This window comes from Bufo bufo, chromosome 8 (genome assembly GCF_905171765.1).
Source record: "Bufo bufo chromosome 8, aBufBuf1.1, whole genome shotgun sequence".
NCBI lineage: Eukaryota > Metazoa > Chordata > Amphibia > Anura > Bufonidae > Bufo > Bufo bufo.
In genome coordinates this window covers 191403729-191416717 of record NC_053396.1, presented here as the reverse complement: position 1 = coordinate 191416717, position 12989 = coordinate 191403729, and the positions used below count along the sequence as shown (strand labels likewise).

Here is a 12989-nt window from a genome sequence, read left to right as displayed (position 1 = left end):
ACAGGTTTCTCTTTATTACAGAGCTTTCCTCGCACACCAGTCCTATGAACACAACTACTAAGTAAGCACGTTTCAGCTTTGTTTCAATGAATGAGGCGCCATTACAGCGCAGCAGAGCGCGCACAAGATGGCGGCTCCTCTCGTCCGCTCATTCTTGTCCCCCTCACAGACAACAGCCAATCAGAGCGCCGGAGTGAAACCAGGACAAAAGATCTGATTGACGCGTTCTGTGACCAATGGGAAAACGCAGTCGTTAAGTCCCCCTCCCCTTTCACAGTAGCCAATAGGCTGCGCTACAGCTTGAGTGGCGTCACCTTACAACCAACGAACGGCCGAGCTATACGAGCGGCATTTCCCTAAGCCAATCACGCAGGAGTAGGAAGGCGGGGCGGTTCTGGTTTAGCCCCGGCGCCATGTTACAGAGCTTTCAGTCCCGGCGGAGCTCTGAAGATGGCGGCAACTGCAGCTGTGGGAGGAAGGTCAGCTTATTACGGGAACGAGGGTGGCCGTGCCCCTAAGAGGCAGAAGACGGACGGGACGGACGACAGCGTGGCGGCCGCGGCGGTAAGAGTAAGGACTTTTTGTGTGTGGTTACGACCTCTAGCGGGTTATCGCGTCTCTCCCCCATTGTGTCCCCTGAACAACGCAGCGGCGCGAGGGATCCTGGCCTCGCATCACGTCTCGTTGGCTGTGATCACTCTCTGCAATTCACTCAATGGTACAACCTCCGCCATTTAAAGGGATTTTCTGCCCGTTGTAGATTCCTCTTACAGGCCAACTCGGGGTGAGAGGATCCCCCGTGTAAGCATCACAGGTATAAAGGGCTGGCCGCTGTGTCAGGCCCCCGTGGGCTGCCCCTCCACTGCCTGTTAGCACTCATTAGGATATAGGTGGCCGTGTACTGCTCTATAGACCCATATTAGATCACCTAGGGTTAAAAAAAAAATCACCTCTTAAAGGGGTGGTATTGTGAAGCTTTTTTTTTTTTTTTTTTTTAAAAGGGAGTGCATCATGATAACATGCATCACTTATTCACAGGAGGGGTTAAATGTATGGGGTGTGAATGGAGTGGTAGTGGGGCCCTTTTTTGGGGGGGGTGTTCCCAGCAGTTTGGCCTCTAGTGATCACACATTTATCACCCCCTGCGGAGTATGTAATTTATTTTTTGTGGCCTGACATTGGTGGCATATCTCCACAACCACCGGCCCCTGCTCGAGCAGAGCGCTCTCCATTTAGTTCTATGGAAGTTGCTTGTTCTGCCATAGAAATGAATGGTGCGGCTTCCACCTCTGGGACCCACTCCTATCTGACATTGGTGAGATGACCCCTTTAAATAGAAGCTCACGTATGGCCATATGTTCCCCCTCTATATGACTGATTGGCTAGACATAAAATCCACCGCAGCTCCGTCAGAGTGCAGGGTATCTGTCGCTTCTGGGATAAGCCATCGTTTTATGGACCTTTTGGACCCCCTTGATCCCGGGGTGGCGCTGCAGGCCCTTCTAACTTTCTTGCACGGTGACGCCCCTGCCAGACCCCAGCATATTATATACCTATAGTGTTCCTCGTACCTTCCACATGTGTCTCAGATACAAGACGTTAGTGGAAGCTGGTGAGGCAGGCAGACCCCAGGTGGCCACGTTAATAATGTCACTGTGTAGACGTCCCGGCCTGGGCTTTAGTGTTAATGAGACGTGAGGCGCTGGGTTTTCCTCCCTGGGGAATGGTCTTTGCAGCTGCCCAGTGAGAAGCACCATGTGATTCCTAACATCCATTTTGTCTTTCTTCTTCTCATTAGGAAGGATACGAAGACCCTCACAAGACCCCGGCTTCTGCGGTGGTCCACGTGAGGGGGCTTATTGATGGAGTGGTGGAAGCTGATCTCGCAGAGGCGCTTCAGGAGTTTGGCACCATCAGGTAAGGCAGGGCGTGTGATGCCGTATAGCCTGCCGCTCACGACTGTGGTGGTGATCAGCAGCCGGGCGTCCTGTTGGTGTTAACTTGCCGGGGTCTATTCTTTTTGCAGTTATGTGGTTGTGATGCCTAAGAAGAGACAAGCCCTGGTGGAGTTTGAGGACATCCTGGGAGCCTGCAATGCCGTTAACTACGCCGCCGACAACCAGATCTACGTTGCCGGTCACCCAGCTTTTGTCAACTACTCCACCAGCCAGAAGATCTCGCGCCCCGTGGACACAGGAGATGACTCGAGGGGTGTCAACAACGTGTTGCTTTTCACCATCCTCAACCCCATCTACTCGATCACCACGGTAAGAGAGCACCCAGTGTCCGATACGCGCTGCGCCATTTGCCTGGTGCCTTAATTCCATTAACAGATGAAATCCACAGCCAATTTTACGACAATTCAGTGACTGTTTTTTAAACACATTCTGTACATGGAAAGGCATGGCTTCTTGCATCTCTGCCAGTGTCAGAAACTACAGGTCAAGTTGTCAGTTGTTGATGGTGAGGGTCTGAGTTGTCAGCCCTACCAGTTTCTAGTACAAAGCGGCTGTGGTCCTCTGCGCTGTCCCTCTGGTGGTAGTCTGACTCTGCTTGTTAGGTGGTCTTTAATCATCCGAGTACGGCTAACGACAATCCTTCAGTTATATAATTGGGGGTTTGTGTCTTATTTTTCTCTTTATTGGTTGGGTGGAATCTAGGGCTACTTGATGCATGCTTTATATAAATTAAAGGCCTGTTCATGCTAGTTTTTTTATTTATTTATTTTTTTTTTTTCATGGAATTTTGGTGTGGACACGTCCACCAAATTTTTGGCAGTGGCTTTTTTTTTGTTGCCCATTCTTCTCAATGGAAGGCATCGCTAAAAGATAGTGGAGCAGCGCTTAAAGAGGACCTTTCACTAGTTTAAAAACTAACTAGATCAGTGGGCAGAGCGGCGCCCAGGGGTCCCCCTGCACTTACTAGTATGTCTGGGCGCTGCTCCGTTCGCCCGGTATAGGCTCCGGTATCTGCAGCTCCCTCCCTGGGAGTCCCAGGCTATGAGCTGTGCGCTACGATTGGCCAGCGCTGCACCAAGGGACAACCCTAATACAAAAACTCTGCCCCGTACAACAGAGGGAGCTGCACACACCGGAGACATACTAGTAAGTGCAGGGGGACCCCTGGGCGCCGCTCTGCCCACTGATATTTTTAGTTTTTAAACTAGTGAAAGGTCCTCTTTAAAGATGACATCCCTTCTCATCACAGCCGCTCCACACTCTTTAGCACTGCCTCCCATTGAGAACATTGGGGGGAGGGTGAGAATCGCTGTGTGAACGGGGACTTAAGGTTGCGCTTAAGTATGTGTTGCAGTCCCAACATGTCGGTTTTGTTTTTTAGGATGTGTTGTATACCATCTGTAATCCATGTGGACCTGTCCAGCGGATTGTCCTCTTCAGGAAGAATGGAGTCCAGGCTATGGTGGAATATCCTTTTTAGAACTGAATTTGATCTAATGTTTTCTCCATAATCTAATATATATATATATATATATATATATATATATATATATATATATATTTAAATCCCATCAACATGCTGCAATTTAAAAGGAACCTGTCATCTAGAAAATACATATTAAACCGCCAGCAGTACCTTATTGCAGCTTATAGCATGATTATAAAGGTGTCCTTTTTTTTTTTTTTTTTTTGTACAATGTGCCAAAAGTCTGAAAAAATACTTTTATTCAACTGGCCACGCTATGTAAACCATAGTCTTGAAGTCAAGGGGGCAGCAGCTTTCTCATCTGAGGTCGAGCGTGCCCCGGCCCCTTAGCGTTTGATTGGAATTCCAGTTCCTTCACCACTGGACACTCAAATGTAGTCTTGCGCTGCGTCCCTGCAGTGCCTGCGCACTGTTCCACTCTGCTGTGAGGTAGGCTCAATAATAAGGCACTTGCACATGAGAGCCTGCGCATGCGTGAGACTACTCAAGTGCTCAGCAGTGAAGAAATTGGAATTTCTATCAATCAAACGCTAAGGGGCCAGGGCATGCTTGACTTCAGACGAGAAAGCCGCTGCCCCCTTGACTTCCAGACTATCGTTTACATGGCGCGGCCAGTTAAATTAAAGTATCTTTTCAGACTTTTGGCACATTGTACAGAAAAGACACCGACACCTTTATAATAATGCTATAAGCTGCAATAAGGTACTGCTGGCGGTTTAATATTAATTTTCTATGTGACAGTTTCCCTTTAAAAGCTAAAGTATAATCTGCAGCATAAATTGACCTGCATTGTGTGAATTTTAAACCCCCAGCATGTCTGTTCATGCTGCAGATTTCCTGCACAGGTCTGCAATGCACAGGGCTAATTCTGCAGCAAATCTACATTTAACGCACACTGCTGAAACTTGGTGAATCTGTCCTGTGACCATACCCTAAGGCTGGGTTCAGACCTGAGCGTATTTGATATGCGCGTTTTTGTCGCACGTTTTTATGCGCGTTTTTTGCAATAGTAAACGCGCGTTTGTGTGATTGACTGCAGTGTCCTATGGCCACAAACGCGCATCAAAATGCCCCAAAGAAGCTCAAGTACTTGTTTGAGCGTAGGGCGTTTTTCAGTGCGTTCAAACGCGCTGTAAAACGCTCAAGTGAGAACCAGGGCCATAGGGAAGCAATGGTTTTCATGTGTTGAGCGTTTTACAGCTCGTTCAAACGCACTGTAAAACACTCAAGTGTGAACCCAGCCTAAATATTAGAAGTCTTGTATGGTAAATGCTCTCTGACCACTTGCTTGGTACAAGCTGATTTTACCAAATGCTCTATTTTTCCTTAACCTTTTGCACATTTGACTCCGTACAAAGTGCTCAACGTGCGAAGGCCTCTCTGAATGGAGCGGACATATACTCAGGATGTTGCACTTTAAAGATTGAGTATGCTAAGGTAAGCACCAAATGTTGAAACTGGAGAGAGGGGGTGGATGTTTAGCCCCTGATTTGTTGGTCCCGGCACTGTAGGATCAGACATTTAATTGATGTCACGAGGTGCAGGCCTAGTCATAAATGCCTCTTCTGCCAATCAGTAGCTGGCGTAGATCTGTCATTTTCACCAGTATGTGGCAGATATGATAAATGTGTCTGGGATTGATGGGCCTGCTCACGCTCTGCCCTCCCCATGCCCCCTTTTTAGAAACTGACGGGGTGGTATACAAATGTCACTTGCGACTAAGTTTAGCCACTGTGGGATTTAAAAAAAAAAAAAAAAGTTATGACCAGATCCCTAGTGTAATTGGTGATAAAACTCCCCCTTTTGGTTCTTAGATCCACGTTTTAATTTTTGTATTTTACCTCCTTTCCAAAGCCCACAAGGCTGAACGTCTTCAAGAATGACCAGGACACTTGGGACTACACTAATCCGACCCTGAGCGGACAAGGTAAAGATTTCGCTTTTGATGCCCTTTGTGTATACATTCTCATTAGTTTTATCAAATGCACCAGACTGGCACGTCACACTCTAATGCCATTGCTTTGGCTCTTGGCTACCAAGAAACGTGGTCCCTTTTCTCTCCCCTGCCCTGCAGCTTTATTTGCTCAGCGTAAGGTCTGGAAAGACATTTGCACGTTATTTAGCCGCTCGTAAAATTCTTTTACTATTGCAAATTTTACATGCACCCAGCATGTCATAAATATCTGTATGCGGGTCGCTTGACTCCGGACCGTTTCTCCCTAGAGCAAGCAATGGCATTACATGTCCAAACCTAACACATTTCTTTTCCAAGGTACATACTAGAATCCATGTGCAGGGGCCACCTCAGTGCTCAGCCGTTGATCTGTAACTGACCCTTGAGGGGGACAGCATTGGTTTTCAGGGGTGTCCCACTAGTGGGAAGCTTCCCGTCTCCCTCTTGGGGTCCAGGACTGACAAGGCCCTTGTCTGCACATTCTTTTCTTTTTTTTTTCTTTAAAAAAAAAAAAAAAAAGAAAAAAGAAAAACACACAGTATAGTGAGAAAGCATGGAGACACGCATCGCAGCAATACCAGGCCTTCTGCAGAGCTCACACACGGAGAACATCACATGGTGAACCAAGAGAAAGACGCTGAAACTGGGGCTCCGACAGGCATGTAACAAGCACAGTGATGCGCTCACCACGCTGCAGGCATGACCAGTACAGAGACCGTTCTCCACATTACAGCAAACATTTTACAACTGATGGTTACATGCCCATAGCAGTGTATTCACAATGAACACAGTCATGTAACGGGCACAGAAGTGGGTCTGCACATGCCACGCCAGACAGAGTCGGGACATGCTACAACATTAGCACCATGCGAACCTCCATTTCCACCACAGACAGTTCCTCCTCACCAGCCAAGTCCAGAAGAGCCGAACACAACCAAGATACAGGACGTGTGACAGACACCATCTAGCAGCCTCACCAGAGAAACATGCACATGGAGCACACAGAACACGGAGAAAACATTTCTTTAGCCAACTTGTCAACCTTTTTACAGAATTGTTGTGTTTGACCTTCGATGTAACTCATGACTGAAACCATGTGATGCAGGGTCGCAACGTGTGTATGGCGGGGCGGCACCTTTCAGAGCTCTGCTTACGCACACATGAGGTATCCAATGGTAAGAGACATACAGATATGTTGTTGTCACTGGGACACGTCTGTAAGTAAGTCTTTTCTCAATCTTACCAAATGAAATGTCTTGTGCTCTGTCAGAATTTTTGTCTTTGCTAAGGGCTGGTGGCTGATTTCCGGGGAGGAGTGGGTGGATCTGTGTATCAAGGCCACCTGGGAGGTCTGCCGTTATAGCACTGGTTAATGGTTAGTGGGTGCTTTAGTTGTATGGATGGTTTATTTGCTTGTTAGCCTTGATACACAGTTCTTTTTTAATCAGGGCAGGCAGCTGTACGATTACCCCAATTTTGATTAGTTGGTGGGGGTGAATGATCGCAGGTCTCAGTAAAGCTAATTGATCTTCATGCGCTCATTTCTAGGAGATGGACCAGGAAACCAAAACAAACGACAGCGAAACCCGCCTTTGCTGGGAGACCACCCTGCAGAGTATGGTAAGACATTTGCACGGATCAACTTTACATTAATTTTAAAATCTGAAGATGCAGTAAAAGCGAAATGTATAAACTTTTCCTGTGCGCTATGCTTGGTAACGGCAGTAAAAAAACATACCCGTAACCGAACACGAGTGATGTGTAATATAGTCTATTATCAAGACCTGAAAATGTGGGGGAAGGGGGATTGTTATCTTAGATAAAATAAAACAAAAGCTCCTTTAATGCCAATGTCAGCCATGTAGATGTATATCTTAGAGGGGTTGTCCAGGATTTTAATATTGTCTATCCTCAGGATAGGTCTTTATTGTCTGACTGGTGGGGTCCAGCTCCAGCACCCTTGTCGATCAGCGCTCGCTGGAAGAGGGCACTTCACAGTGCTAGGAGACCACAGTACCACAGTGCTCGCTGGAGTACAGCAGTCTCTTCAACCAGCTGATCGGTGGGGGTGACGGGAGTCGGATTTACTGCGTCGCACTGAAAAGGTCATTTTTAACCGTACAAGGGCATATTAAAATACCAGTTCCCATCACGTTATGCGCAGATCAAAATGAGGGCATTTGCAAATATACCAATACTAATGAGTGCTCTGTAACCCATATTCTTGTACTACAGCAGGAGGCCCACATGGTGGATACCATAGTCACTATCATGATGAGGGTTATGGCCCTCCACCCCCACACTATGAAAGCCGCAGAATGGGACCACCTCCTGTTGGTGCCCCTCGCAGAGGACCGAATCGTTATGGTCCTCAGTACGGTCACCCTCCACCACCACCTCCGGAATATGGTCCTCATGCGGACAGCCCCGTGCTCATGGTGTATGGACTTGATGCAAAAAAGATGAATTGTGATCGGGTGTTCAATGTATTCTGTTTATACGGCAATGTAGAGAAGGTAAGGCGGTGTGACCGCTTCATAGTTCATGATTATAGTGCACAATGTATCGGCCTTCAGTAGTCTCCTGCATTGACTGTTCATTAGGTGAAATTCATGAAGAGCAAACCTGGGGCTGCTATGGTGGAGATGGCTGATGGGTATGCTGTGGACAGAGCCCTCACCCACCTGAACAATAACTTCATGTTTGGGCAGAAGCTCAGTGTCTGGTGAGTTTTCTGTTAACATTTGTTGTGCACAAAGTTTAGTTTTACTGGTGTGTGTGTTTTTTTTTTTTTTTTTTTTTTTTTTTTAAACTATACTGTTCACGTTTCTAGTGTGTCAAAGCAGCAGTCTATTGTGCCTGGTCAGTCGTACGGCCTGGAGGATGGCTCATGCAGCTTCAAGGTGTTCAGCGGTTCCCGAAACAATCGCTTCACGTCTCCTGAGCAGGCGGCAAAGAACCGCATCCAGCAGCCGAGCAATGTACTTCATTTCTTCAATGCTCCACCAGAAGTCACAGATCAGAACTTCTTAGAGGTGAGCGTCCAACTGTGTCTTGGTGTTTCTGCCCTGCCCCCCCCCCCCCTTTAATGCACTGAGGCAGTCTTGTCCTCAAAGGGATTGTTCAATTCTGTGGCAGACGGCAGGGATGTTAAAATCATTTAAAAAAAAATAAAAATCATGCCTTAACCCACTCTGCACTGGGCTGCATCAGCGACATGCCACATTTAACCACTTGCCTAAGTGGTCTCACGCCATACATGGCCGAGGCCAGCGATTGGCTGCATCTGTTACATTCAGTATGCTGCGTGTTTGTGTTATGTCTGGTGTAGAGGACAAGGTGGTGAGTCAGGAAAGGAAGTGTAACCCCTCTTTAACACTGGGTTCAGACCTGAGCGTATTTGATATGCGCGTTTAACGTGCGTTTTTGTGCGCGCTTTTGTCCATAGTCAACGCGCGTTTGTGTGATTGACAGCAGTGTCCTATGGCCACAAACGCGCGACAAAACGCCCCAAAGAAGCTCAAGAACTTTTTTATGCGTCGGGCGTTTTTCAGCCCGTTCGAACGTGCTGTAAAACGCGAAAATGTGAACCAGTCCCATAGGGAAGCATTGGTTTGCATCGGTTATGTGTTTTACAGCGCGTTCGTACGCGCTGTAAAACGCGCAAGTGTGAACTTAGGGTAAAGATGGCACCAGCTCCAGAGCCATAGCAATGTATCAAAGGTTTTGATTGGTGGTGTGCTTGTTCTTACAAGGACAGGGCACTGATAACAGTGCTTCAGGGATTAATTGACTGAGATTTGAGTTTTTTGCAGTCGTGGCAAGAATGTCAATCCCAGCTGTTGTGCCCTTGTGAACAACAGTGACCTAACATGTATGTCATCCTGGGTTGGATTTCGCCATGGTGTATGATAGTATAATGTTGTACCTCTTCTGTGCTTTGTAGATCAATGATGAGCTTGGCTTGAAGAAACCGGCATCTGTCAAAGTATTTCCTGGCAAAAGTAAGTGTTATGACGTTCACCCATTGTCGGGTATATAAAGCAAATGCTTTATTTAAATATAAAAAAGAATTAACGGATTAAAAGAAAAATTGTGCAAATGATATTGATCTGTGAGGTGGAAATATATACACCTCCGAGAGTTCAATCAGCAAAACAGGGTACAAGCGTTTATGCAAAAATATAAATGGTTTATTATACAATAGTTTAAAATACAATCAAAAATGAATCAATGTAAATTTCAATATACAGTATGCAGTACCCAGAATTCTCCACTATATGGTGCCAACAAAACACTACTCAACTAACACAAAAATAGTATGCAATACGGCTTTAAAATTGTGAGATATAAAATCAATGGATTATGCGCAAAAACTCAAGATAATGACAAGATATGAGCCCTTGCTCTGCCCAAAATGACCAATCTCAGATAATGGTAGTATTGCAACAAAACTTAGAAATTATTGGCTTGATATCAAACTAGGGAATATAAAGATTCCCAACAGAGTTTCTCCAATATTATCACTTATTCAGTTATATGCATCATAACTGAAATCGGAGAAAATATTGATGTAGCAACTAACGTTACACGTCCACAAATGGGCAGGTATGTGGCTAAGTATCAAGCCAATTAATTTAGATCAATACCACATAAAACAAAATATGTTACCCAAGGGTCAAGTGATGTGCAGAGTCCTGGGTCAGTCGGCTCAAGAGGTTTTCCAATAATACAATCTCTCCCGAGATCACTTTTTTTTTTTTCTCTTCCCCCCTCTCCCTCCCCCTCTTTCTCTTTGGTATCAAGTTTTTGGGTTAAGAAACCAATCAGATGATCACACCTTCCTAGTTTGGAACTTTCCAATCATTGTTGGATGGGCGTGTGCATTGATAAGGAATGTGATGTCATAACACTACACAGAATGCACTTTTGCTACTGGTGTAGTATTAACTGCTCATATCTAGGTGGCACTGTTGTATAAGCATCATACTATTAAGGGTTAACTCATACATGCCTGATATTTTCAATACTACACACCTGACATCTGGAGGCCGTGTCTTAGAGCCCAGGGACAAACTTTGATACATGAATGTATACTTTGAGGAACATCTAGACAATTCTCACACTGTGGAATTCATGGCCAGATAACAAATACAATGAAGCCTCTAAATCTGCAGGTGCCGTGTATCTTCTAACTGTCTAAATATATAATAGATTGTTACAATAACACTAGCTCTTTGAAGGGCACAGTAATCTTCCCATGGACTTACTTAGGCCTACATGAAAATCCATACAAAATAGTGAATATAAATCTACATTGCTCTTAAAGGCAACGAATACCCATTATAATTAAAATAAGTAGATATAACTGTTTACACTTAGGAAAAAGCACAACACCATGTTTCCATCTGTAACTAAATGCGTTAGTGTTGTATCACTACCACGTTTTTAAGCAAAAACCACCGTATCCAGCTGTTGCATGTTTAACTTTTTTTTATTTGCATTAAAACAGTTTCCTTTTATTTTAGAATTGCAACATACTGACTGTTTTCCCATAGCTATCTCTATAGGGAAAGGAAGAATGTTTTTGCTAAAAAAACAACCACACATCACAATGTTTATCAAAAGCCAAAATAACGTCAGGAAAAAGTGGTGTGGCAGCGCCTTAAAGGCTTAGTCTTGTAATAGATGGCTTCAACTCTGCTTCCATTGATTCCCCAGCAAACAATTGATTTTGTTGGGGAAGAGGGGACAACGAATGCAACTGCTCATTTCCCCTGCAGATGTGCCATGCTGACTGTCCTTGTAATACATGGATGGTTAGAGTTCTCCACAGTTCTCGTTTGCAGTCCTGGCTAAAAGATGGTCCATATGCAGTAATGGGGCAGCCCAAGGACTAGCCAATCACCACTAATGCAATCTACAGTCTGCCGCTAATTGAACTTGTTGGTGGCACTCTTCAGTATTTTATGTGGAGGGTTTGTGGTTTATTCTTATTTTTTTTCCTCCCCAGGTGACCGGAGCTCCTCGGGGTTGCTGGAGTGGGAATCTAAGAGCGATGCCCTTGAAACACTCGGTTTACTGAATCATTTCCAGATGAAGAATCCTAGTGAGTCCTTCATACTTAATTGGAATGTTTATATGAAATGTCAACTAAAGGGAATCTGTCACCACCGTTGTGCTGTCTTCTGAGGGCAGCGTCAGATTGTGACACTGATTTGTGTGACCCGTAGTCCTTGTGTTCATGAGCGTCGGTCTCCTGCTTCGCCCTGGTGGGTTTCTCCCTGTACTATGCAGTCGGGGGGGCTAGGCCAACCCACAGCTCACGAGGGCAAGAAACTGCACTTTGTCATTGCAGACATCTAATATTTTATCTACTTGATCCTAAAAGGGTTGGGGTAGGCTCACAGTTTTTTGGAGGAGGATTTGAGGCAGATTGCTGCAGGTTTCTCTGCCAATACCAGAAGTAGATCCAGCAGAAAGAAGTCTGTCCTTCCTTTATATTCCCAATTCCATTCAAATCCACTTCTGGCTTTGGCTGAAAAACCTGCAATGAAATCTGCCTTCACTTCCTCCAAAAAACTGTGAAACTACACTCTAAGGATTTTCTGGGACTCAGATTGATGAACTGTCTTCAAAATAGGTCATGAATATCTGATCAGTGGGGTCCTGCACCCCTACTAATCAGCTGCAATGCTTCAGTCAGTGTTGCCATGTCCTGCCCCCCCTCCCCCATTTGCAGTTTACTAGCAAAGTGCCGTACAGTGGTCGTGCTTGGTACTGCAGCCCACAGCCATTCACTTGAATGGAACCGAGCAGTGCCTGGGCCATGTGCCAGATAAATGTGATGCCACTGGTCTAGGAAAAGACTGCAGCATCTTCAAACAGCTGATATTAATAACTTATCCCAGGGATAGGTCATTGATGGAGGAATCCTAGAAACTCCCTTTAAAGGGGTTATGCAGTCAGATATATCATAGTATGGAAGGCGTATCAGATTATTTATGTTGTCTCCTTTTTTTTTCTCTCTCTTACAGATGGCCCATACCCTTACACCTTGAAGCTGTGCTTCTCCACCGCCCAGCATGCATCGTAACACCCTAGATGTGACCTGACCGTTCCCTCCCCACCGCTAATGTTTAGTACCCGTTGGGCTCCTTGAGCTAGATTTTTTTTATTTCGGTTTATTATATAATTTTTTTTTTTTTTATTTTTTTTTATGTATGGTTGTGTGCCTGTACTTAGCACATGTTAATAAATTGGGGACACTTGTGTTGCGTCACTGGACGTTTGCTGGTCTTTCCCATGTTTAATAAAGCCTGATGCTTTGATTGGTAAATGGTAATGTCTGAGTCCTGTATAAATGTTACTGGGCATAAGAAGCCTGACCCGTTCTTCTCACTGAGAACCAGTTGATGTAAGACTGTTTACAGGCAGCGCTCCCTGGGAGAAGTGTGTAAAATGGTTCCCTTTCAGAAGGGTGAACATTCTTCTATAGGTGGCTACCCTGTAAGTCAGTTTCCGCACCATTAGAGCCTTGATACATAAGGCAGATTGGCCAACGACAACCTGAGTATGTTCAGATGAGGAT

At 45.4% G+C, this 12989-nt stretch overlaps 1 protein-coding gene across 2 annotated transcripts; it reads left to right on the top strand.

Annotated features, from left to right (window-relative positions):
* The first annotated feature begins 411 nt into the window (after window positions 1–411).
* On the top strand, window positions 412–12737 carry HNRNPL (heterogeneous nuclear ribonucleoprotein L). 2 transcript variants are annotated; one of them, XM_040442076.1, is made up of 13 exons: window positions 412–564; window positions 1799–1917; window positions 2027–2267; window positions 3340–3425; window positions 4785–4881; window positions 5299–5371; window positions 6947–7019; window positions 7632–7914; window positions 8002–8123; window positions 8232–8433; window positions 9345–9402; window positions 11412–11507; window positions 12436–12737. In XM_040442076.1, exons 1-13 carry the CDS (start codon window positions 451–453, stop codon window positions 12492–12494), a joined length of 1623 nt encoding a protein of 540 aa, XP_040298010.1. In that variant the 5' UTR covers window positions 412–450; the 3' UTR covers window positions 12495–12737. The 2 variants fall into 2 exon arrangements, with proteins under 2 accessions (XP_040298010.1, XP_040298009.1); XM_040442075.1 differs by having other exon boundaries at window positions 418–570.
* The last annotated feature ends 252 nt before the right edge of the window (window positions 12738–12989 follow it).

What these genes read in the sequence shown, in the direction of transcription:
- HNRNPL (XM_040442075.1), top strand. Translation starts at nt 451, where the DNA reads ATGGCGGCAACTGCAGCTGTGGGAGGAAGGTCAGCTTATTACGGGAAC. An exon ending in TCCGACCCTGAGCGGACAAG is followed by an intron (nt 5,372 to 6,946) that starts GTAAAGATTTCG and finishes GCTCATTTCTAG; the next exon opens with GAGATGGACCAGGAAACCAA. An exon ending in TTTCCAGATGAAGAATCCTA is followed by an intron (nt 11,508 to 12,435) that starts GTGAGTCCTTCA and finishes TCTCTCTTACAG; the next exon opens with ATGGCCCATACCCTTACACC.